The following is a 25,186-nucleotide window of genomic DNA, read 5'->3' as shown; positions in this document are numbered from 1 at the left end:
CACCTCTACAACATAAATCTTCTGTTTTATGCTGGAACTGAGCCATTTTCTTTAATACGCATGTGTCAGTCTTGATAGCTTTTGCGCTTGTTCATTTCACTACCCCGCAACATACTATATAAACACAATAAAAAATCATTTACTGCAGTGATCTCCTTAACCTGGTCAAGCATGCCATAGCAGGCAGGCAGAGTGCTGATGTTGGTCAGCCGCACTTTCTGTTCATACGGGTGATTGAGGAAACACCTCTGAAAGTCCAACACAGGAGTCTCCACCACAATATCAGGAACAACACACCTATTGGCAAAGAGGAATAGATAGAGAGAGGAGAAGAAAGGAAAAGATCTGAGGCTTATTTATAAATTACAACAGCTATTGCATTACTTCATGCCAAAACTGTGCTCTATTAATTAGAGCTGATTCATAAATTTACAATGACGGTGATTGCCGTGAGGAAGTCAGATTACAATTGCCCTACTCTGAGTGATGGTGCAGGTGACATTCCAATGTATTATTATGCAAATTAGGCTCTGAATATTTAACACACACTCCACTGATTTGTCGACACCTGTATGGAAGTTCAATGGAGCACATTCACAGCTTGTCAAAGCTTCAGCGACAGCTAGAAGCACAGCAGAGGATACTGCCAAGAAAAAAAGGCAATTAACTTCCAGAGAAAGAGTAGTAGGAGAGTTTGTAAAAAGAGAGATGAACCTCTGCTGTTTTATGGCATCTTGTGACACAGTTGTGACACGTTAACACTCATTTTAGAGGATGAGATGATATTCCATCTTACTAGGACAGCGGGGCGGTGATTCATTTTCATCCATTAATTTTTTATGAAGTATCTTTTTAAAATGGAAAAGATCAAACAGTGTTACAGCAAAAGAGAAAAAATACAGGACAACAGAGCCAATAATCTGTTTATGGCCTAAATGTGCAAAGTCAAACTAATAATAATAATATTGAAGTATTTTTGCTGCAACTTGCAAGACACCACAAAACTAATTTAAACTGATGTATATTTGAGTATGTGTACATCAAAGAATGTGTGTGTTCATGTCAGTAAATGTGTCTGACCTGGCATTGATAGGCAGAGTCCTGATTTCCTTCCCAACACCCTCAACATCCACCACCAGCGCCAGCCTGTATCTCTTGACTGTGTTGGAGCACAGCGTCACCTGTAGGTATTTAATACACAAATACAGTATGAGATCACAAAAGGTTCAAAACAAACAGTGACGGTACTCACATCAACAAATAAACACAGTTTCAGTTTAGGTTTTAGATTGTTGCCATAGAATTTTGATTAATGCATCACAGGAAAACTTAATCCTCTCTAGTTCTTTCAATGAAGTCAGTTTAATGACGAGCAGTATGCCATTCTGAAAAACAAGTAAGTAGAAATTGCAATCCAAAGAGCACCTATGAAAGGAATAGGTTGAAATTTTTTTGACAATTAGTACCACTTTGATGTCTATTGGAGACTGGTAGCTAAGCTTAGCATAGAAACTGCAAATGGGGAGACAGTGAGTCTGGCTCTGTCCAACATAACAACATCCTGCCACCAGCACCCCAAAAGCTCAATAATTACCATGTTAAATCTTTTTAGTTTTATCCATGAAAAAAAGTTGTGGTTTTATGAAGGGTTAAAAAAGGGTTTTAAAAAAATACTATACTAAAAATACTATCTTGGCTGTTTCCCTGCAACCTCATTCAAACAAGACTTTGCGAAGTCGCTGCACGCAGAGCCAGACTAGCCACTTTGGCCTATTTAGAGTTTTTAAGCTGAACTTAGGTATTCATCTCCTAGATCTGGCTAAATAGATAACACAGCTGCATGCGAGTGGCATCAAAGTTCTCATCTAACTCTCTGCAAGAAGGTAAAAAACTCATTTTCCAAAATGTCAGACTGTTCCTTAAGATCTACTGAACTCAGTCAGCTATAGGTATGAATATGCTGAATATGTCAGGCAGAGGATAAAATCACCACTGCCTACCTAAGCTCTATAAACAGATATCTGCATATAAGGGGTTAACCCATTTTGAAATTTGGAGCCAGTATCGATACCAATGTTTTAATATTGCTGTTCATTTTGTTTTGTTTTTTTTGTTATTTATTCACCTTCACTTAAAAAAAAATAACTGAACTGTTTTAAAGTCATTCAGTCCTTCATTACACTACCTTTGAATAAGCACAAATTCAGTTACACAAATTTATGATACAACCTTAAACATAACCTTTCACATGATAAAAATCTAAAGAAAAACAGCTTTAAAAGCCTTTTTACTCAGTATAATATATCATAATTCCCTCTCTAATATCAATTTTATTTTTATGTGAAACCATCAACAATTCTCTCCTTCAAACAGCTGCATTTATCCAAGTCTCTCACCAAAAACTCCTTTTAAAATATTACTTTGAAGACCTAATGAGACAGTTATAATTTATCTTTGCCCAATACCCATTTTTACTAAACAGGACTGAACGCATCATAATATAACTCAACACAACCTCTGTGAGCAGTTAGTTGTGGCCACCAGCTGCTAACAGCTAACGTTAACTCGCTCTCCTCCTGCTAATTTTAACACAGATTCATTGTTCACAGTGTAGCATTATCAGAGAAACTATACAGTGCGTCCTCTGACGCTTCAATGAGTTTACTGCATCCTTTTATCTCGAAGGCAATCTGGGGAAGATCTCTGTTCATCCAAAGCATGTTTTCTATTGTCCCCAGGACGACGGGACAATGGCTGCAACTCGCCATCTCGTCACACAACAGTGAGATCACAGAGCCTATGTGCCAAAAAGTCACTGTGTTCTTCTTTTACCTGCTCACTATTGTAGCTGTTAGTCTGGAGCCCTGCTTTTTAGCTTGCTCAAACTTGACAAGACAAAACAGAAAAATATTGGCCACTGCCATCTGTTAATTTGCAGACAGGCTGATGGCAGTCAACAAGGTGTATCTCAGCCAATATCAATGTTACGTTGATACTGGTACTCTAGTTGGTACTCGAAGTGTTCTGGTTTCCGTTTGCAGTCCATTTGTAGTCTGAGTAGTACTGACCAATCACAGTTGAGCGGCAGGTAAACAGTCCACGTGGAGAGGTGAAACGCATTGGCTGAAATATAATCTGACAGCATTTTGGCTTTTTATTGTTTTTTTGGGGGGGTATTTTTTATCTTTTTATCGGCATTTATATTCAGATATAAGCTTATAGAGATTATAAATGACTGGAACACAGAAGAGGACATCTGGGTCTGGATACCTGCTGGCTACACCATAACCCCAGAAATACAGGCTATTGCCAGTGGGTTCCGAGATTGCTGATTGGCAGATTTTTCCTAAAGAGAAAGTTTACACCTTTATTCTGGAGGCACGTTTTTCTACAACAGTATATTTTTTAAATATAATATATAGGTAAAGTAAGTGATTGGGGGGATGCATTGCTTGCATCTCTTCTGCAGCTTTACTTCATGATTTAGACTAAAAATATGGTCATGTTTTTACAGATACATACTGCCTGGTGCAGCTGGGGCATACAACTTTACAAAAACCTGTAATATGCTGCTACAATAGCAAAACTTATTTCAAAATTAATTTAAATAGGTTCCCCATTCATTAGTTAATTCACTCTACCTTAATGGTGACATCTGACAAGGCACGCACAGAGCCCACAGTGGGTGTGACAGTGAACTCCACAGGCCGAGCATGAAAGTCTCTAGCAACACTGCCTTCCCAATTATTCCTGGACATCTCCGATGCCTGTTGGGCACTAGTAACACTGGGAGACCCCAGCCCATCTCCCAGGACACGCAGGGCAAAGGTCATAGGCACCAAAGAGGTATTGAAGAGGGTACAAATCATTGTTAGTGGGAAACCTGCACAGAGAGGAGAATGAAGTGGAGGAAATGTTTTTTTTGTGTGTGTGAATGTTGTGATGCTCTGAGGCATTATATATCTGTAGCAATTTAAAAATGAATGAACCTAAGATAAATGTTATTACTCACCGAAGGCTACATCTCCAAAATTGAGCTCTGAAACATTGAAGTGGAATGTGGGACCAATGACACACCCCCTGGAAAAAGAAGGCCAAAAAATAGGAGCCATGAGAAAGACACCCTGGTATTTTGATGAGTAATGCTGCCACAACTTTTAAGTCCAAGTTTTTATAATGTTTCTTAGGGATAAATCTGAATGTTCTGTTACAATCTGAGTTACTACACTTGCTAACTTCACCTGAAGGTCACGGTAAGTGGTTGAGGCTGTCCAGTGACAGCTAGCAGCAAGTCCTCAGAGAAAGTTCCCAAGATGCGACTGTGGAAGGTGACTTCCACAATCTGGCAGGCCCCAGAGGGAACAACACCTTCCTCAGGACTGAAGGAGAAACAGCGGCCGAAAGTGGTGTCAGGGCTTGACAGCCTGAAAGGGGCATCAATCAGTCCTCTGTTGTACACCTGCAGCTGGACAAAAAGACAGATCCATTGACCTATCACTCAAGTCATGTTTTTTCTTGCATGAGCCCCACCGTCAGTAAACAAGTAATATGCATGTGCTGCATTTATGTTTTGTGATGTTATCCGCTTCAGTTCAGCTTTAATGGAAAAATATCATTGCAAATAGTGCTCTGGGAGCCTGCTTTTATTTTGGAGAAAACATGACTTTATTACAGTACTAAAAAGAGAGAATTATAGAAGTTGTTTTTATGTTGGAGATTTTATCTGTTTAGTTAGTTTAGACTGAAAGTTTAGTCTTATTTTTAAGAAAGGACACACATCAAGGATGATGTTAACACCAAATGTGACTTCAGAACATTGTTAATACTTAAAACTCGTCCATTCAGTCACTGCTAAAGATACAAGATAGTGTCAATAACATTTACGCTAAAATATTGGCAAACACTGTATGATACATACTTCAGTTTTGTCAATATGTATAGAACATGGTAATTCAATGAGCATCTTGGCTGACTGGGTGGAGCACAATATTTTAACAGTTTAACAACTAGATTAAAAGACTTCCTATAAAAAGTTAGGGAGGATATGCCATACACAAGCTCTTACTACATTTAGATCCACAGTTAACAGGCGTAATCTTTCTTACTTCATAACAGTCTTTGTCACCAATGAACACGTTTTTCATGTCCATCAGGTCATAGCTGAGCTGGAGATTAGGTCCCAGGCCCTCACCCTTCACTGTGAGAGGCAACCGAGATTCACGGCCTACGTAAAGACACAGACAAACGTAGAGAAAGACAAGACAACAAAGTTAAAGGCAGTTAAAAATATGCGTAAAAAATATCTCTCAAACACTATATATATCAGACACTGATTTAATGCAGTTGAATTGGAAAGGCTGCTTTAATATTTCCAGGTAAGAGATATACTTTACAAGAGTTTCTTAAAAAATGTGTAGACTCATACAGAAGTAGTCCCTATCAGTCATCACTTATAACCCACTATAGGTCTGTGGCGGTGTATTTATCTGCAGAAACTCTGCCTTCTGCATGTATTTCTTTATTATTTTGCTGTATTCGGGATGTTCCTGGGCACAACTCACAGGTGAGGTCAGGACTTAAAAAAAAAATTGCAACCAGGTGCTAGATCGTAAGCAGCATGCATCCAAGAGGAAGCTACAAAATTGCTGACATAGCTATGAAAAAAATGCAAATATTGTACATGCAAATGAATCTGGAGTTGGTTTTCATTTTCACTTTTGTTGGCGATATTGTTTACAAAAACTAAACAACATTCCTGCACAGTAGTCACTTCATGGTGCCCCTCCCATTTTTTTTAAAAACTTTCGATTCTAACATACTTGTTTTCATTTTTTACGGTTTACAGCTAGCTGCACTAGTTGCCGGTGTTAACAATGAATGAATATGGCAATATTCAGCAGTAACACTGCAGCGATTGGTTGTTTTACAGTACCACATCCGTCAGCCATTCAGTGACTGAGAGCACAACATAAGAAAATGGCATGAAATCACATATAAGGACATTGTTCATTACTTTATAGTGTTCCCTCATGTAGATGGCTCTGCTATGAGGAACCAAAAGCAAAATCTGTCAACACAACTGCTTAATGAACTTAACTGTCTACAGATTAAGCTAACAACCTGATCACCAGGCGCTAATTTTCCGTGTCGCATACAGAATCCAATGAGAATTGTTATATGCTATTGTTTCTTCTGCCATACGGCTAACTGTAGCTCACTTGTACACCTGTAGCAAAACAAGAACCATAGCCCAGCTAGAGCCACCTAAACAGCATTAACTTAGCCTGCTTTCATCATCATCATCTGTATTAATTTTCAATGTTAATATTTTTTGCAAACATTGATAGTTATTACCAAAACACTGCAAAAACACTCAACATGCTTTTGTAACATTATGCCAGCAGCTGATCTTACACAGCCAGCAGCTCTGATAACGTTGGTATAAATATGTAAACTGATCACATATTGGCAATATAAATGGTTACTTTTTCTGAAAAACTACCATAACTACAGCTTTTATTTTAGCTTATACAAAACATTTAGGCGTGTTGAGACACGGAATAAGGTGACTACCTTCAAAGTACAGAATTAACTTCGTAAAGGGCATATAAGTTCTATCCTTCAGTTTTGCTGAGTTTGCTTCTGAGCTTCTTGCAAAGTGAGGGATCAGGGTAGTGTCCAGTCTGGCTGCCATTGACCTAGGCTGGTCAGGGCGTCACCTGCCTCAGAAAACATGGAAATTAATGTAAATCTGGCCTCCGGCTCAGAAGACACACGTGACGGCCACATGCAAATTTACCAACAACCTTTTACAACCACTGGGATGAGATGAATATATTGAGGCCTCATGACTGCATTGTCTAATATGAAAATGAGCTCAAGTAGCAATAAGTCATCCAGTGGTCAAAGCATTTAGGCAGATTTAGGGGCTCATTTGTGGTGCTTCAACATGTTTCATTGAGGACGTCGTACACTGAAGGAGAAGTCAACATTTAAAGAGGGAAGCTGTTGTTCTATGACAATAACCAGACAGACATGTTTTGCTACCCAGGCTTGTATATCTAACCTTTGTCTGCACCAACCCACTGAGGGAAGAAGAATCTTATATGAGAAAGCCCAAGCTATTGATTAACAGCAGGAGAGTACAGACTGCTTGAAGTTGTTAAAACAATCAATTCCAAGGTGTTGAAGAGCAAACAAAAGAAAAGAGTTATCCTTTGGTTTCTAGGAGGGTTTTTTGTTTAAGAAACCCGCTGACTTTGTGTCAAGTGACGCTGTAAATTGGCTGTAAATGTAAGTTTTAATGCACATTTAGTTTGTCCTTTAACCTAACCTGCCTTAATTAATGCAGGTTAGGTTAATTAATTAATTAATGCCATAATTCTAACAGATATAAAATCATATACAGTAAAAACAACAAACAACAATAGCAATAACTGATCCCTAAAAGTAGAAATATAGAATGATAAACATGTTATGATGTAGATGTATAGTTCAAAGCATTTACACTCATCACAAGATCTGAAATAAGGGTGGCAGAGTGTCCAAGTTTAAGGTCAGATTATTCCATGTATAAGGTGCACTGGAAGAGAATGACATTCTTCCTAGTTCAGTTCTGATTAAAGGTAGGATAAGGAGGATCAAACTATATAGACATACACAAATGAAATCCTGCTTAATCATCACCTATGGGCTTCTACTCATGTGTGGTGGTGACTCTGTTTGCAGAGCTCCTGCCCTTTAACTGTATTTTGATGTTTTTGTGAACTCAGACCGCTTCTAGACCCCAGCCAATGACAGAGCGCAGGTGCCGTGCCCGAGCGTGTCCGAGCATGTCCGAGCGTGCACCAGCGCAAGCCTTGCCTGAACCTCTTCTGTGAAGCCTTCTTCCGTACCTCCGGGCTCCGTACACCCGGGAGAGTTGAGCCTGATAGGAGGGGCCGAATTTGAATGTGTGTTTACAAACAACAACTGGAAAATCCTCCAGACCCTACCTTTAAGGGAATGTGAGGCAACAACCTGTTCTGTGAATGAGTACCAAGATTATGTGAGGTCAGAGTTATGTCTTGCTTCCCTTCACATATTTGATTTGAGACTGTGACCACAGATAAAATGGACGAACCCTGAGGTACGGTCTTGAAAATGTTGTCTAAGTTGTTTCAAAAAGGCAAATCAGTTGTATCAAAATGTCTTTTAAAGGTGTATTGGACTACAGTATTGATTCTCAACCAGGGGTCCAGGGACCCCAAGGGGTCCTTGAGGGAGTTTAAGGGGGTCCCCAGAAAATAATTCCCTATAGAAGTGAGTCCAGGTGACTATTCTGATCATAGGTTTCAATGAAAAAATGAAAATAGACGCATTATTTATACGAGCATGTCCACACATCATAAATGGGGTTGCATGTCATGTTTTGTTCTAATATGTGTGAGATCTGGCTCTCTACACTGGTGGACAACCTCCTAGCCAGCCAGCACCCTGCCTCCACTGCCTGCATTTTTGGTTTTTTTTCCTTCGGCAATAAATTCTTTTGTTTTCATACACCTCCATCTGTGTCTGCTTTGGGGTCTCACCAGAAACCAAAACTTAAAAATATGGTTGTAGAGCTGTGATTGGGCCCAAAAAGATCAGGCCTGCCCTACATGAAGCCACACAGTTCCTGTCCAAGCCTGACCCCAGCCCAAACCACAGCAGCAGTTTTGAGCCCAAGCCTGATTAAAAACTTGAATTTCCACTGTATAAAAATCTCAGTGTCTTTTTAATGTAAAAACATTTATCACAAGCTTAAGTCAACCAAAGTATTTTCAGTGTACTAAAAGACATCTGTAACATGAGTTCCGGCATGCGCCTTCTCCTATCGACTGTTCAGCTCAGCCTTAAACTGTCATATACCACATCTATTAAACAGAGATAGCATAACATTTCTCCTCATTAATGAGAGGTGGGAGGTCGGGATGGGTTGATGGCCCATACATTATTCATGACAGTACACAGATTAAAAGTGATGCAAAAGCGAAAAATTGAGAAATTACAGCTCGGCTTGTTCCCTGCAGGTAGGGTAACACTATGGGCCAATCGGGTTTGGGCCATAGATCGTAAATAAAGATGGAAGATGTGTTTACAATTTCTCCCACTGTAAAAAAAGAAGCAAAAATATCCCGCATACAGGATATCATCTTGCGCTGGTGTCATCATTTGGAGCCAGAGTCTGTGCAGTAGGTGTCATGAAATGGAGTCCTGGTATTGAGTTCCCGCCCATGCACCCATCAGACCCAATCATGAACATTGCCTTTGATTACATGCTAACATGCTCAAAATGACCATGCTGACGTGATGATGTGTAGCAGGGAAAATTTTAACCATGTTCCCCAAGTTTAACGTGTTAGAATGCTGCCATTGGCTAATTAGCACTAAATACAAAGTACAGCTGAGGCTAGGTTAGGAATGCCATCACTCTTGCAGGTTATACAACACATTACTGGGCTCATTTAGACTTTGCTAGATGAAAAGTTCAGAAATCAGTCAGGAATAAAGTTATTACAATTCATCCTGAGGGAAGCATGAATGCCCGTACCACGTTTTATAGCAATCAATCCAATAAATGTCAAGACATTTCACTAAAAACCAACAGTAGTAATCTAAGACCATCCAAAAGTTGTTGAGATCTGGATGAAAGTGGTGGTCTGACTGAATGTCATTGCCCTCCTAACACCTTGCCACTAGCACGGCTAAGAATTAGACATTGTTTTATCGTTACTGCATCGTAAAGATACAAATACTGTGCTTTGCTATGTGAAACCTAAATGAGTTCTGTATTTTCCAGCTCGACACTGACCTGTGACATCACAATATATTGTGTCTTGGTACAGTTTGGCCTCCTCTGGCTTGAAGACAATGTTGAACTGTGCTGGGGTGTTAGGCCATATTTCACCCTCCTGAACCATGTTAAGACAAGAAGAAAAACAAGTGGTTATTTTACTTAAGGGATATTTTATAAAGCAGACACGCACACACTATAAATGCATATTCTCTCACAGAAAAAAATAGCTTGGATTGACGATCACTCACTGTTAGTGTTAGCAGCAGCCTGATGGTGTGAATGCACAAGAGAAGTTTTATGGATGGAATTTCAATTGCATTCATTTCGGTGGGGAAAACAGTGTGGAAGTTAACTTTTCTTACCCGCCTCAACTCCACACACACACACACACACACACTCTCTGACACCTACTAATACCTATGTGTGTCTCTGTGTGTGTGTGTGTGTGTGTGTGTGTGTGTGTGTGCATGGGTGGGTGGGTTTACGCATGAGTAGACTGCTGACCATTTCTCTCAAATGCCCTCTCAAAGTTTGTGTTGTGACTGGCTTACAGACTGTTTACTCTCTCTCCCCCGCAATCTCTCTCTCCTGCCCTCTCGTTCTGATTTTCATCTGTCTCCTCTCATGCTCTGCCCAGGGAACCTGGATGAGTTGAGCAGAGGAGACACTGACAGAAAAGGGGGGTGGCGGTGTCAGAACAGGTCAGGCTACCTGAAGGTCCCTAGGCAGAAGGGGCCAAGTCCGTGACCCTCCCGTTACTGCAGAGTCAGACTGGATTTACATTCAAACAACAGAGCTGAAACATAACTCTTTGCGACAACTCTAATCTGATCTTTTTGGGGGAATCCACAACAGATTCTCATTTCTGTCCTTACAGCCACAAGGCAGCACACAGTAGGTGGCTTAGCATCTAGCAGGAAGTGTCCTTCAACCTAAGAGCCCTGTTTCAAACATCCAATCTGCCCAAGTGCCCTTGGACAAGCTACTGAATCCCTGCCAACTCAGAGAGGGCTGCATAGAGGTATGTTAACCCCCTTGGCATAAATGAAAGTATTAGATTATTCAGACACATCATGAGAAGTTATTATCTCTGCTGCACAGTCCTAATGAGGAGAGAAACTAGGCTGCGAATCCATGGGTGGGTGTGGAACATTAGCCAAAGTGAGACACTGGGCAAGAGGGATATGGAGAGACAGGAAAACAGAGACACACCGCTGGTTCCACAGTTATGCAGCTGTGTGAGAGAGCCAGGAGTTGGTTCCCTGCAGCCTGGCTTCTGCGTTCCTGCAGAGCTCTGGACAGCAGTGGGAGGCGATGGACCGCTGTGGGGTCAGACTCACACTGAACAAGCAACCGTTCCCTCTCCCCCTCCTCCTCCTCCTGATGGAGCATTGAGCTCTCCCTAGAGAAATGGAGGAAGGGAAGGTGAAAGGCAAAAAAGTGAAATGAAGAGGGTCAGAGAGAAAAAGAGGCAGTGAGAAGAACAAAGAGTTGCAGACAGAAAGAAAGTGATGGACACTTGAGCTATTTCTGGCAACACATGCTGTTGTAAAGAAAAAAACAACACAGCAGGTAATTTTACTTGACACATGCACACAGCGAGAGAGAGGGGGAGCTTATACAGCCCGCACTTCAAAAAACATCTTTTCCTAAACACTTTCCTGTATTGTCTGTGTTTAATCAGTTGTGTGCATGCATAAATACCTCAATAAGCTCAGGGCCTCTTCTTGCAGGCTGGGCCATGTCGTCCAACAGTACTTCAGAGGGATGTCACTCTTGTAGGTGAGGGACACTGTGCGTACGCTTTCCAGGGAAATGTAAGTCTTGTTCAGCAGAACACAGTCAGGCTCAAGATGGATGTCCAGTTCCTCACAAGTCCCATACAAGCTGATGTACACGTCTTCACCTGGGCAGAGGACATGCAAAAACAGCAGACTTCAATGCCCACACTATGCCAGTGGTTTTTAGACTTCTGATAATGAGCTATCAATGCCCTAAACGGGTCACATGAGTTATGAGATAAAGGCAACAAAGCATGAATTTAACAGCTGAATATATTCTGTATCCACTTCACACGAATCACCTGACTGTTTTCCTCATCCAAAAATCAATCGATAACAGTGAGACTTCTTTCTAATCCTGATTTGTTTAAGTTGACTGACCAGCTCTTATTAACATTTGCACATTAAGTATATACTATACACAGAAAACAAGATCAAACAATTTGTGTAATACTGTGAAGCCACAAAACTGTACCCTGATGAGCCTGCATTTATTTCTACTTGTACATGTATTTACAGGGCTCCTGTTCATTTTCCCTATCAAAATTCCATACTCCTCTAGATTTTATTTTTCACACTTCTCTGTAGATTTTTCAGATCGTATCTGACAAATAGCAAGACCTCAGATTGCAGTTACCAATTGTGGCTGTTCAGTCCACATCACTGCACATAAAGTTGGAAGATGTTCAGTTCCACTGTCAAACATGTCTGCCCAAAGAGGAAGTAAACTGACCAGTGCTTCCTCTACTCGTATTATTTTCCCATAACATACTGAATACATAACACCATATTATTGTTCCCATCATATTTTTTATAACTAAAAATGAGTTGAAAAAAGTTAAATAATTCAATTTTCACTGTGTCTGTGCAGCCTTGTTTATCCACTTCGTCCATGGAAACACAGCCATAAAGTCTCTTTTCACAGTAGTCTCTCCCTACTGTGCTGCTATCGACTAGTACTAGCCCTAACCATGACTTCTTTGCCCTCACCCTAACCTTGTGAGCCAAAGCAACAGTCGGCCTCCTTCGCCACTAGCTGTCTCATGTCAATTATGTGTGTGTCTAGGCCTTTAAAGCCAACATGTCTTTCAGCCCAGTCATATTCCCAGGTCGTCAAATACCAACATTTTTTCACATGCCTTTCAAAGGCACTCTTTTGTATCTTTGTGAGATGCACCATGCTTTGAATTAACTCCAGTGTCAACTTATCCATGCCAACACAACGCTGAGAGCAACTGAGGTAGCGCAAAGAGCGAGAAAGTCCTCGTAGGGCGGGAGGGCAAGGAGATGGATGGGTCAAACAAAACCAGACTTTCACCCAGGAGATCACAGTTTGTGTCGTGTGAAAACAAAAATCAACAGTGTTTTTTAACATAACATTGCGTAATTTACATATAATCTTTGTGTACTGCTGTCACTCACATGATGTATCTACGTCACAGTAGGCTACATCAAGTAACAAACATACTTATCTAAACATGATCTTTTTTCTGAACCTTACCGAGCAGTCATGTTGCCTTAACCTAACCATGACACTTACAATGTATTTTAGCCATGCACCACAGTGAGACGCTAAAGGGTGCCCTGTGCGTCGCTATGAGATACCAAGGATCGTGACAAAGCATCAGTATTTGACAACCTGGGAATGAGAACAGGTTGCATCTTCAGACTCACAGGAATAAACTGATACCATGTACTGAAAACATGGCAAATGGTTATAATCTGTGACGCATATAACAATAAATGAATCAATAAATCAATTACCTGCTGTACGATGTAAGATTGTACTTAATACTGTAAGATTAGCATTATTGAATGCATTAATTAAAGCAATGTTCTGAAGATGTAGTTGCATGAGGGAGAGACAGTTGCATACTGCACATACAGTACTCAACGGGGTGTTGCTTAGCACAAAACAATTCTACCCGCTGAGCAGCCACCGCTGCTCCTCTGGGAGTCCCAGGCCTAATGTGGGCAGTGGATAGAGGAGAAACTCACAGTGGAGTCAAGGACAAACTGCAAAGTCTAGCTTTGAAAGATTGGATCTGGATCAAAAGGCCTTACAAGAGATTAAAATGGCTCTCAAAATATCCTGAATAACTGGCATCCAAATCTACTGACTTTATTATGCTGCCAAGCCTGCAGTAATATGAAATACATCAGGCTAAAATGAATATGAAATGTTTAGATCACAATGTAGTAGACTTAGGATAAATACGATTTCCCTCGACACAGAATACAGTTTCACAGTATGATTCTCTGGAGTAAGTTTCATAATCACAAGAGACAAAGTCCTCCATGATATACAGGACATATAATGAGTCTCTATGGTAATAACAAGGTGCCACCATCACACTGTGCACACTTCCAACACTGAAAGAAAGAGCAACAATAAGCAGCAATAAAAATAAAATGCAAAACAAGGTTTTGTATAAAGCCACCAAGAACAAGGGCTTATGTAAATTCAATGAGTTTCAAGGACTGGAGCTTTAGCTTGTAGAGACACACTGCTTATCCTGAGAGCAATTATATTTGTATACCTGCAGAGGTTATATTTTTCATACCAGGACAAATTTCCAGCTCGTCCCACTCCACACACACACACACACACACACACACACACACACACACACACACACGGAAATCTTTCATATTTTGGATACAATATGAGGGGATGTCTGAATTCTGAATACTCTGTACACGATAGGGTTTCCCTCTCCATATTTTTGTGATTCATAATTTCTTTGATACAGTATTACATTTCCCTAGCGTAAGTGAAAACACAGATACTTTGGTCAATTAAATGATTAGAAATGAAAACTGAGATCTGAGTGACATGGGGGATTTTCCCATTTGCAAACAGTGCAACTCAATGAGTCCAATGGGTGTTTCATTTAATTGTGATTGTTGTGCTTTTCAAAGCTTGTCTCCAGCCAAAACAGCCGTGGAGACTTGCCATTAATTACTTTACAAAATTGAATGGAAGTGAACAAAATGATTTACAAGTTACAAGTGCTCCGGAATGCAGGTTTATTCAACTGACTGGGAGGATTGATAGTCGCTCTGCAGGACGGTGAGTGAAAAACCTGCTCTTGGCCGAGGATTAGAAACTTGACTCTAGCTTGACTGTGCAAAAATTTTGAGGTCTGAAATTGCACCAGTGCACTTGAACTAATGTGACTCCAACAGTTTTTAAATAAACAAGGGCACGGTATCATTGACGCAAAGCACCCAAAATGGCAGCACATCCAGTTGCAAAGCTGCAATGCCAGCAGGTTCAGGGCTGCAGTTCTGGACCTGCAGTTGGCAAGTAAACCAACAGCAATTTCTTCTTCAAATATCAGTGTGTGCCCCGTACACTACAGGCAAAATATCTATAACATTCTGAGACTTTGTCTGCAATCAATGAGTGTTACACATTTTTATAGTTGCTGTTAATATTGTTAACAGCTATTAAAATAAACTTTCAAGCTAACATTTGGTGTTTAACCACCACATGCTGAGTAACTACCATAAGAGCCATGTGGCACAATAGTGTTTTACTGTTAACTTTTGCTAACAAATGATACAGGTGTAAAACTTGTACCTCATGCACGCATGTGATACACATCCACATAAAGATATCAGCAGCTTGTTTATTGGTTTGTTGATGGTTGTTTGGGGAATGTCTGTTTGGCTTTTTTCCCAGGAACTTGGGGATATTACCAGCTTTTTGTTTTGCTCATCATTCTATACTGCAATTACTCGTTACGATTTTGGCTGATATAAAAGCTATTACTGATGAATTTGTCAAAATCATATTTTATTGTTTTAAATATTTTTCAACAGTGTGGTGGCCAAACCTGCTACACAACTGATTTAAATGTAGGTAACCCTCCTTTTTTATAACTCACCAGTTTATGTTTTATCAAGGCTTAAAGTGATGCATAATTAAGGCCGGCCCGCTTTGAGTGATAGACTGTCTACTGATAGTGTCCTCGGCATCTCAGTCAGATCCACCCCTCCGTCCTCCACAGCACCAGCCTCTTGCCAAATATAGTCACTTCTGACTCCCAAAAACCAAAATGGCCATAATGCCAAACTCAAGGGGAGTCCACAAACCAATGGGTGATGTCACGATAGCTATTTCCATTATTTTTTAAGTCTATGGCCAAACCTCAATGGAGGTGGCTATTCTTGAGTCTCCCTCGCTGGGCTGGCTATGGATTAAAAATCCAAAAAAGAGGTAGTTTTTCGAAAAAGGGTGTGGTCGGATTTGTTTCCTTTCACTGCCAACACTACAAATTTTAAGTACCAAAAAATCATAAATAGTAAGAGTATCCACTTCCTTATGGAAAAATATATTAATAAATGCTCATTTAGACCTACTAGTAATAATGATAGGCTAATTTGCACTTAATAGGCAATGTTACCTTCATTAAAAGGCTCAAACATGTTTTGGGTGGCTCTTTTGATAGTAAAGGTTGTCAACCCCTGCTCTAGACCTTCTTTGTGTTAGGCTAACTACCTGTTTATGGGGCTCTACACATGCCGCATTTTTAATTGCCTGGAAAACTCAAGGTCGGGTGCTGGGCGCTACTTTTGTGCCTTTTTTGTGCCAGCTTTTAAGCGTGGGCAGCAGGTTGCGTCCGAGGTTGCTAAGTAACCTCAACAAGCACGGTACCATAGCCAGTTTACCTGAAATATTGGGTGCAGAGCTGATCTTCTTCAGGTGCTGTTTATAAGTGTATTGGCATATCGTCCGTGGGACAGATGTAAAGCTCTGGCAGCCCTGCACTAAAATGATCAACTTCTTGCAAAGACATTTATCGGCTGTGATTGGTTGTTCCTTGTCACATGACATGCGGTGCGCGCTGCCGAATTCCAAAAGTTGAACTCAGGTTATCTCAAAACGCAGCCATCATGCCCTGAAAAATGGGCGCTTGGGAATGCGTGGCTTCCACCACACTGGTGTGCTCCACATTTACTGTACAATAACAGGTATATTATTTGCTTTCTTCAGTCATCCTTTACTAAGCAAGAACAGTCCAGCTGAGATCAAGGACCTTTCTTTCTCATGAGACCTGGCCAATAAATCAATGAAGATACGAGAGAAGTGGAGTAAGACTCAATGAATCAACCAAAGCACTGACTGTTTCCACGAGATTTGTCCTCCAAAATAATAAGCAGATGTGTTGAATTTTCATAAGAGAAGCCAACCTATTAGGTTTCAAGTCCTGCTCAGTGCTGACTGCATTGGAGAGGTTTTAATCCATCTCTGCCTGGGCTTGTACACGAGTGAGCACAAGTGATTAATTGGGACCTGAGATACCTCATTTCTGAGTGACATGAAAGCCTCAGAAGAAGTAAAACTCTCCCAGTGTGACTTATTTAGCTTTCAGATGCATCAACAACAAATTGACCCTAATCCTAGTTGAGGGGAAAAAAACAAGGCAGACTATGAAGAATGAAGTACACTGGTTAAAATCTATACAATGACCATACGTGCCCTACAGTAAAAACATATATCAGAATTCAGGGAGAGCTCGCGTTTGCTTCCAGTGGTCCAATTATCACTGAGATTTTCATCATGTACCTGGAGGCAGAAAGAGGGAATATTGCCTGGCACAGTTCCACAGGTCTTTGCTTTCACCGCAAGAAAGACTAGCAGAAGCTGTGAGATATCATCAGGAGGAGAAGTAGAGAGAAAAGACAACAGAGGACAGAGGATGAGTGATAGAAGGAAATGAGGGAGAGGGAAAGAAGAATTGGGGAACACAGAGAGAAAAAGCAATTATCTCCCAGCATCCGGATGCTATGACAGCAGCTGACAGGCAGGGAGAGCTGCAGCTTATTGCTAAGCTTTCATCATGGCTGTCCACCACCCCGTCCTTCCCCCCGCCCGCTTTCTCTTCCCATAATTTCTCTATGTACACAGCGAGAGAACTTCTCAGCCCCCTCAGCTACCTTTGATTGCGGCACAAACAGCAGCTCTGCAGTACGTGTGTGTATGGAGTGTGTGGACACACGTGCTTGTACTTTTGGGTGCGTGCTTGTTCATGTGCAGCTGCTTGCTGTTTGTGTGTGTGAGTGTACCGCTTTTCTAAAAGGCTGCTGTGCTGAAGTCCCCTTGGTGCTATAGCCCTGTCAAAGCAGATGCCTCAGCGCTCCCTAAGAGCTGTCCGTCTTTTCATTTAAATCAGCAGCAGTGACAGAGGAGAGGGGTGTGTGTGTATGTGTGTGTGACAGAGGGAGGGGGGTTACTGGAGCAGCACAGACTCTGCTCACTTTCAAGACAGAACAAGGATTGTCTAACACACCATGGTGAAAAACAAGCGAGCTGAGCAAACTATTATCTTTCAAAGCTGCACTGGCTTTTAACTGACAACAGGAAATAAAGATGCATTGTGTATCAGCGTTAAGCACTACATGCAAATTGACACGCAACACACTAAGACACACATGCACACACAGGCAAAGTCAGCCAGCTTATGCTGAAGTCTCCGGTGGCCCCTCAGCAGAGTGAAGCCTTTTGCAGCATGCTGACCTGAAACATATATGAGCGTGAGGCAGACAAGGAAAGGTGCTAAATTAAAAATGATAGTCTCTTGATGGGCTGTAAGTGGTGTTCTGGACCTGGGCTGGCCCTCCCATTATAAAAGCTTAATGCCGCCGAGCGCCGTTACTGTTGCCACTCCTTCAGCAGACCTGCCTGTTTACGTAGCCAGTCAGCACCCCTGCTCCTTTAAGGTCACGCACACAGGTAAAAAAAATATTGAATACTTTTTCAATACACAAAAAATGAAAAACAAAACACTCATCAACCGGCAGATATTTATTCTATAGATCCTGAAGTTTTTTAATCAAAACAATCATCATTAAAAAGCTATACATAAATATTTTATCAGGTCATTCTCTGCTCTTGGGAACTGCATCACAATAATTAAATGATAAACTCACACTGGATGAATACAAATCTGAAGTCGGAACAGTTTAGCTCTTATCCACTATTATCCAATCATAAACAGGCAGTTTTTTCACAAGATGACTTTGCCTTGGTCGAGTTTCAGGACTACTACTGATAACAGAATGACTGTCATGTCAGCATGCTACTGAATTTTCCCTCACACACACGCACACGCACGCACACACGCGCGCACACACACACACACACACACACACACACACACACACACAGTGCTTCACAGTAAGCTGTACCGTAGAATATCCACCCAGGCGATGCATAGCTAAGGGTGAACTCAAGTCTTTCTTTTCTCTGCACAGTACACAGACGTTCTATCATATTTGTTTAACACCATGGGATTATTCTACCTAGACAACTTATAGGGAGCGGTGAGCTTAAATTAGCTTTAAAGGAGACTTTGATGTGGCCGGCTTGGGTCAGGAGTGAGGCTGATTTGATTCTGATGAAGAATCCCCTTGGTTAATCAACCTAGCCAGTCGTGTTTGCTATTTTCAGCAACTAATATAGCTGGGAGTGCACAAGAAATGTGAGACTAATTGCTTTTTTACCATCATAACAAACTACACCATCAAACTGGGCCTAGTTTGCAAAGTTGCTGTAAGACAGTCATGTCTTAAGTCCAGCCCTCGGACCGATTTGAAACGGCCTGTGGCTTGTCTTTCAAAATTTAATATATGTGGTCTGGCACACAATACTGGATAATTGAGCTAGTTCATTTTGCATTTTTTTCCGTTCACCTCACGATGGCAGGACTATCGTACAGTTTGTAAACATGCACCAAGTAGGAACTATGCTGGCAGAACTAATGTGTTTTCATAAATGGATGGTAAACAAGCCAACAAGTTACCTAGCAGCACACATTCCCTGCTAGGTAGAAGACATGGCCACAGCAAAAAAGCATTAAGACGCCAGCAAGGGCCGCTGTTTTCAAGAGCGGTGGAAAGTTTACTATTTTTCCTGTAAAAGATAGATTTGTTGTATTTGTCTCATTTGTGTGTGTATTGTTTTTTGTTGTTGTTGTTGTTGTTGTTTTGGTTGATTTTTTTTTTGTTATGTGAGAAGCAGCTGGCCCTCATTCAAAAAAGATCAGACACCCTTGCTGTAAGGTGTAGCAAGGTGTAGTTTTGCATTGAAAGTTCCAAATTACTTCACCTGCTAAATGACCATTTGTGTATCAGTTAAATGGGGTCCTCATTTGACAACAGCAAAACTATATCAAAAAATCAGTTTGCAAACTCGCAAACAACTCCCTTACTATAATTAAAGTCTCATTTATCCAGTTACTCAGTACTTCCCAAACACATGCATGTTCGCCAAAACATCAAGATTTAAAACACGTCAGTACCAACAGACTCAGACACAGCTGAACAGCATGCCTGAGCATGTGTGTGTGTTTGAACTCTACTCAAGCGGAGCTCATACGTGCCTGCTCAGGCACACTCAGGGTGGATTACTTGTAGGCATGAGTGTTTTATGTTGTAATGTGTTGTAAAAAATTCATGTTTTTGGGAAGCATTGAACATTCGACTAGATAAATAAGACTTTGATTATACTGCATGAGTCATGTTAGAGTTTGTTGACTGGTGTTTTGATATGGTTTTGCTGTTGTTAAACATGGTTCCCACTGACTTCAATTCATGAAGAATGTTGACTTTTTTGGAATCTTTATTCACCGTGGAGGCATGCAAGAACTTTTTTTTTTCTTCTTTTTCAGAAAATCAAGGTAGCACATGGAGATAGTTCATATACAACTGGTCGTTTTGCAGGGAAAGTATTCTCTTAAGGTAACATTAATTGTTTGCCATTCATCCAAGTGATTAAATTTTACCATTTTCTAAATTCATGTAAGGTGTGAGCTAAAGTAAAAAAATATATATATTTTCAACAGGCCCAGCCCCAGTTAAATTATCTCTTGCAATGCACTGATGTTTTCCAGCAACTTTCTCCTTTAACCTCTAATTGATCCCCTTGTGTGTCGACAGAAGAAGTCAAAAGCTTCGTCTATTTGCCTTTGATGTTTAGGAGTCTAGCTAATTGTGCAACCAGGGCTACCCTACAATAACGTGTGACCAGGAAGTGTACAAAATTGTTACAAGTACAAGTATAATTGTAGGTAGAGCCCAGGAATCACTCACACTGGTAACAAGATTATCACAGAAGAGCAGAAATTACAAAAAAATAAATAAATACAAATTTAGAGGGTATAAATAGTACAAGAAGTCGCCATTACTGTTCTATGATTCATTAGTTTACTGCACTGAGCTGATTTTTATCACAAAAATAACATCTTTGTGATTTATGTTCATGGTATGGCAACATTTAATTGTTCTGAGCTTTCTGATTACAAGAGACACCTAAAATAGTATCCTGCTGTCAGCCACGATGGTGTGTTAGTGATAGTCACCAGTTTCTGTGTGATTCAAAATGCAAATAATCAAGTTTTGAGTAGTCATTTGCAAATGGTGTAGCCAGTCTGCCCAATTTTCAAATCTAACACTACTATTACAGCGGGAAACAACAGAGATACAGTAGTGGTGGGTTGGTGTATGCTAAGCCCATTAAGATGTAATCTGAGAAGAAATCAGAGCTTGCAGTGGCAAGGAGAGGAGAGGAGAGGAGAGGAGAGGAGAGGAGAGGAGAGGAGAGGAGAGGAGAGGTAATAGGCTCTCAGAGAAAGCTGCACTGAGCAGTATATACAATACACCACAGCCCATCATAGGCTAAATTCCCACCCTGTTCACAGCCCAGTTCCCTAAGGATGTTATAGATTCTCCTCTCATTACCATTAGTTATGTCACCTTTGGCTTCATGGCCCCAAGCGGACACAAACACACACACAAGCTCCGAAGTACCTTGTTAGTATCTACTCATCCGCTACATCCAAGGTTAAAGGACCTCTCTGAATCCAAAACCAGCCAAGCAAACACAGGTCTTGTTCACACGTACACAGGGGTATCTGAAATTGTAAATTTTTCTCTGTGTTTTGGCCTTTTGTCCACACGCAAACTGGTTTTTAGGTCACTGAAACAAATCTTTTGTAAAACTCCGTCCAGAATAAATGTTCAGAAACTCAGTTTTCAGTGTTAATGTGTTAATGTGTAGACAGTGAAAATTGAGTTTTTGACTTGAGATGTCGTGTGCTGTGTTATCTCCTTTATGAAGCCTCACAAATGAGGCAACACTTTGTGCAATGGCGGATGTGACCAAAATAGTGCTGCCTCAAACCTTGATAACAAGACTTCTTACAGGTTTATACATAAAATGTGCAGTTACTCTTCCATTATATTGAGGAACAGAGAATCATAGATGTATAATAATAGTAACTAGGTACCAGACCCCAAGATGACGCCTATTCAGTCCAATGGAGTTGCTCGCTTGACACATACGGCTTCCAGGTTTACTTCAACAAATATGTACAGTAGTGTTTCTCCGGCTGGCTTCACCCTAGAGTTTCCGCTCAGCTCACAGACTTCTCATTGGATGACGTCAGAGATTTTTAAAGCGTTTTTCTTGGCTCGAGGAAAGATTTAAATAATTAAAACTAAATGTAAAACCTCCAGGTATCAAAAATTCATAATAGAAAGAGTCATAATTTACCTTGTTTGCAGTTGTTTGCACCTGACAGTGCTCCAATTCTGTTTTATGTTTTCATTTGACATGAGCTTTTTTTTATAGCAGTACCTGTGTGAATGTGAATTTTGTTTTTAGACCAGAGGAGGGGAAAACCCCATTTTCAAAAATACCACTGTCTGTGTGGATCGGGCCATAGTTATACACACAGCCTATTAGGGCTGAAATCAAGCAGCGAAAAGAACATAAATAGAAAAGAGACAATACACAGTTATTTGAACAAGCTTGGGGTAATTGTGCCGGGCTGTTACACATAGGTCTGAGGATGGAAAACACTGACTATGTATGTGAAAAAGACACTGAGAGTGAAACACACACATGCAATAATATTAGACGTACAGAATGAAACAAAGGGTCTTCATGTCCGACAAAAGTGAATGCCATCAAACCCTGAGTTACACAAAGGAAACTACAGTAGCCATTGTTTTGTGTGTGTGTGTGTGTGTGTGTGTGTGTTGTATGTACGTGTGTGCATGTGTGGGCCATGCAGTAATAGATATGAGACAATGTACTTTGTTGAGGCGACACTTTTTTTTTTTTACAGTTTGTAGTTTGACTGTGTGGGTTCATGATGTGTGTGCATATTTGTGTGTTAGAAAAGAAAAAAGTGACATTGATGTTATCTTCAAACTTTGATCAGGCCAAATGAAATCTATTTATGTGACACAATATTTCACAAGAGGACAGACAGATTGAGAAACCCATTCTGACAAATAAGAGAGGGAACATCTGAAAACTCACTCAAAAAAAATCACCTCTAGACCATACTAGAACTTAGTTTCTGAAAAATGCTCTGTTGAAAAAAAAAATTACAGCTGATGAGAGACGAGCTACAACAAGGTAATTCTCATGAAAATATGAATATTTAACTACAGCTCTGGGAAATTGAGAAATCTTGTGACTGTACAACTGACACTAGCTTTATCAGATGCTGTGGTCATAACGTATTTTGGTTATGTGTACCATCTGCTTGCTTACAGTTTTGGAGTTTTGTATATTTTCAGATGGTTGGATTTTTCTCACCGGTGTGGTAGCGCAGAAGCAGGTCCTGGCTGTGGTCTCCTACAGTCATGGGTTTGAATTCCACAGTCACCTGCATGCACTCACCTACATCAAGAGTCCCACAGGAGGGCGCCACTGAGAAAGGGCTGGAATAAAAAAGAAAAGAATTTCACAGGGTGGAAAAGATGTTAAGGCTCAGCATTTAATAACGGCCAAGATTCAATGTTCTTTTAGAAACTGGCAGAGGAACCCCAAATGTTCAATAAAACTTTTAATTGTAATCAATAGGAATTACTGTAAACGTTAATGAAATGTGTGCTTATCACCAAGGACAATAATATAGTTCTTGAGTCACTAGAAGAGAGTAGACAAAAGCCCTCACTGTACTGACACTCACCTCTGTGTGTCTAGCTTGAACTTGGCCTTGCTGTTTCCTATGTTGCGGACTAGGTGGGTCCTCTCTGTGGAGGCTTTCACAGGACAGACAGGTAAATGGAGCTCATCACGAAAATCAAGAATGGCACGTGGCCCAACAGCACGGATTGGGACCTCGAACCGCTCCCTCTCTGTCACACAAACCAGTCTGTGGTGGTAGTCCTGCATGGACAAAATGAGAAAAATGTGTCAAACAAACAAGCTCCACACATATTTTTTATGTATTTGTTAGGTGATGATGAGCCACTCGCCTGTCCTCAAAATTAGTCCTGGACGGAAACACAAGCACAAACACACACACACACACACACACACACACACACACACACACACACTGATTTTTTAGTAAATTAGCTACAAAACCATTGATATTGGTATTCTCTACTGTAACATGTTTGTATACTACTACCACAAAACCAGCAAGAACAAAACGCTACAACTCTGAGAGGCTATGTGTAGGTACAGCGAGGCTTTGAGCTAAACACTAAAATCAGCATGCTCACAATAACAGCACTAGTGCATTGATGTTTAGCAGGTTTAATGTTTTACCTTATTCACCATCTTAGTTGAGGGTGTAGCTAATATTTGCTAATAAGCATTAAACACAAAGTATAGCTGAGGAATTTTATTAGTTTTGCAGGTATTTTGCCAAAAATCAGTGTTTAAAAAAAATAAAGGTTTAACCTGATGATGATACTAGATGAATAGTCAGAGGATATAAGTTAATACCATCCGTCCTGAGCACAGGGCCAAGTAGTCCAAAAGTAATCTGATTGGATTTCGGTGATCAGTTGGATCAAATCTTGAAAACGGGTTGTGCGAGAGAAAAAAAGGATTCTGAAATCAGATTAGATCATGTAAGAAAGTCTTGGTTTTAATCTAGCTTAAACCTTCAGCATGTGTTGTACAAAAGTTTTTTAGTAGAACTAGAATACCTTTGATACAAAAAAAAAAAAAAAGGATTATCCTGATGCAAGCTAAAGGACAGATTCAGGATGGTTTCCAGGAACAAAAAGTAATAAAACTTTTAAATTAGTCAAATACATCCACATTTATTTATATTTTGCACTTGATTTGTTTAACTGCTACAGTGATAAAGTGGATAAAGTAGACATTAGGCTACCTATTAAGTCTTTCAGTACAGCGAAGTAAAAAAAAAAAGAAAAGAAAAAAGAAAAAAGAAAAAAGCAATAGATAAAGGATTTTGTCCCCATAAAATAATCCTCCAAATAGCTGTCAATATCAAACAAAAATTATCTGAAGTTACAATCTCGAAGATTTCCATCTCATTCTCTTTGGCAGCATTCATGGCAATAAGCGGTAATTGCACTGTGTTTATTGGCTGGTGAATTTATTTCTATCAGCTCATTCTATGAGCTGTGCAGCTGGTGAGATGAAAGGGTAACTTCAGCATAGACAGTGTGAGAGCATATAATTAATGACTGTGTACCGCATATAGAGTTTTCCCAGGAATGTCACCACAGACAGCCAGTTCGTTACACTGCAAACTTTCATCAGAGGGCCATAGGCTCAATCACCATTGATCTTTTCACCACG

At 40.4% G+C, this 25,186-nt stretch overlaps 1 protein-coding gene across 5 annotated transcripts in view; it reads right to left on the bottom strand.

The window, feature by feature from the left end:
* The window catches only part of hydin (HYDIN axonemal central pair apparatus protein), a 121,826-nt gene that overhangs the window by 81,756 nt on the left and 14,884 nt on the right, over window positions 1-25,186 (bottom strand). For all 5 annotated transcript variants that reach the window (XM_050073040.1, XM_050073039.1, XM_050073043.1 and 2 more), the window contains exons 6-16: window positions 23,592-23,791; window positions 23,216-23,340; window positions 11,522-11,723; window positions 11,030-11,219; window positions 9,833-9,932; window positions 5,106-5,224; window positions 4,242-4,465; window positions 4,013-4,080; window positions 3,642-3,883; window positions 1,081-1,181; window positions 162-297 (exon numbers count right to left, since the gene is read on the bottom strand). In XM_050073040.1, coding sequence (XP_049928997.1) covers window positions 162-297; window positions 1,081-1,181; window positions 3,642-3,883; window positions 4,013-4,080; window positions 4,242-4,465; window positions 5,106-5,224; window positions 9,833-9,932; window positions 11,030-11,219; window positions 11,522-11,723; window positions 23,216-23,340; window positions 23,592-23,791 — 1,707 coding nt within the window. The remainder of the gene's footprint in view (window positions 1-161; window positions 298-1,080; window positions 1,182-3,641; window positions 3,884-4,012; window positions 4,081-4,241; window positions 4,466-5,105; window positions 5,225-9,832; window positions 9,933-11,029; window positions 11,220-11,521; window positions 11,724-23,215; window positions 23,341-23,591; window positions 23,792-25,186) is intronic.

This window comes from Epinephelus moara, chromosome 20 (assembly GCF_006386435.1).
Source record: "Epinephelus moara isolate mb chromosome 20, YSFRI_EMoa_1.0, whole genome shotgun sequence".
NCBI classification, from domain to species: domain Eukaryota; kingdom Metazoa; phylum Chordata; class Actinopteri; order Perciformes; family Serranidae; genus Epinephelus; species Epinephelus moara.
The sequence above is the reverse complement of the archived record's forward strand: the minus strand, read 5'-3'. Positions and strand labels throughout refer to the sequence as shown.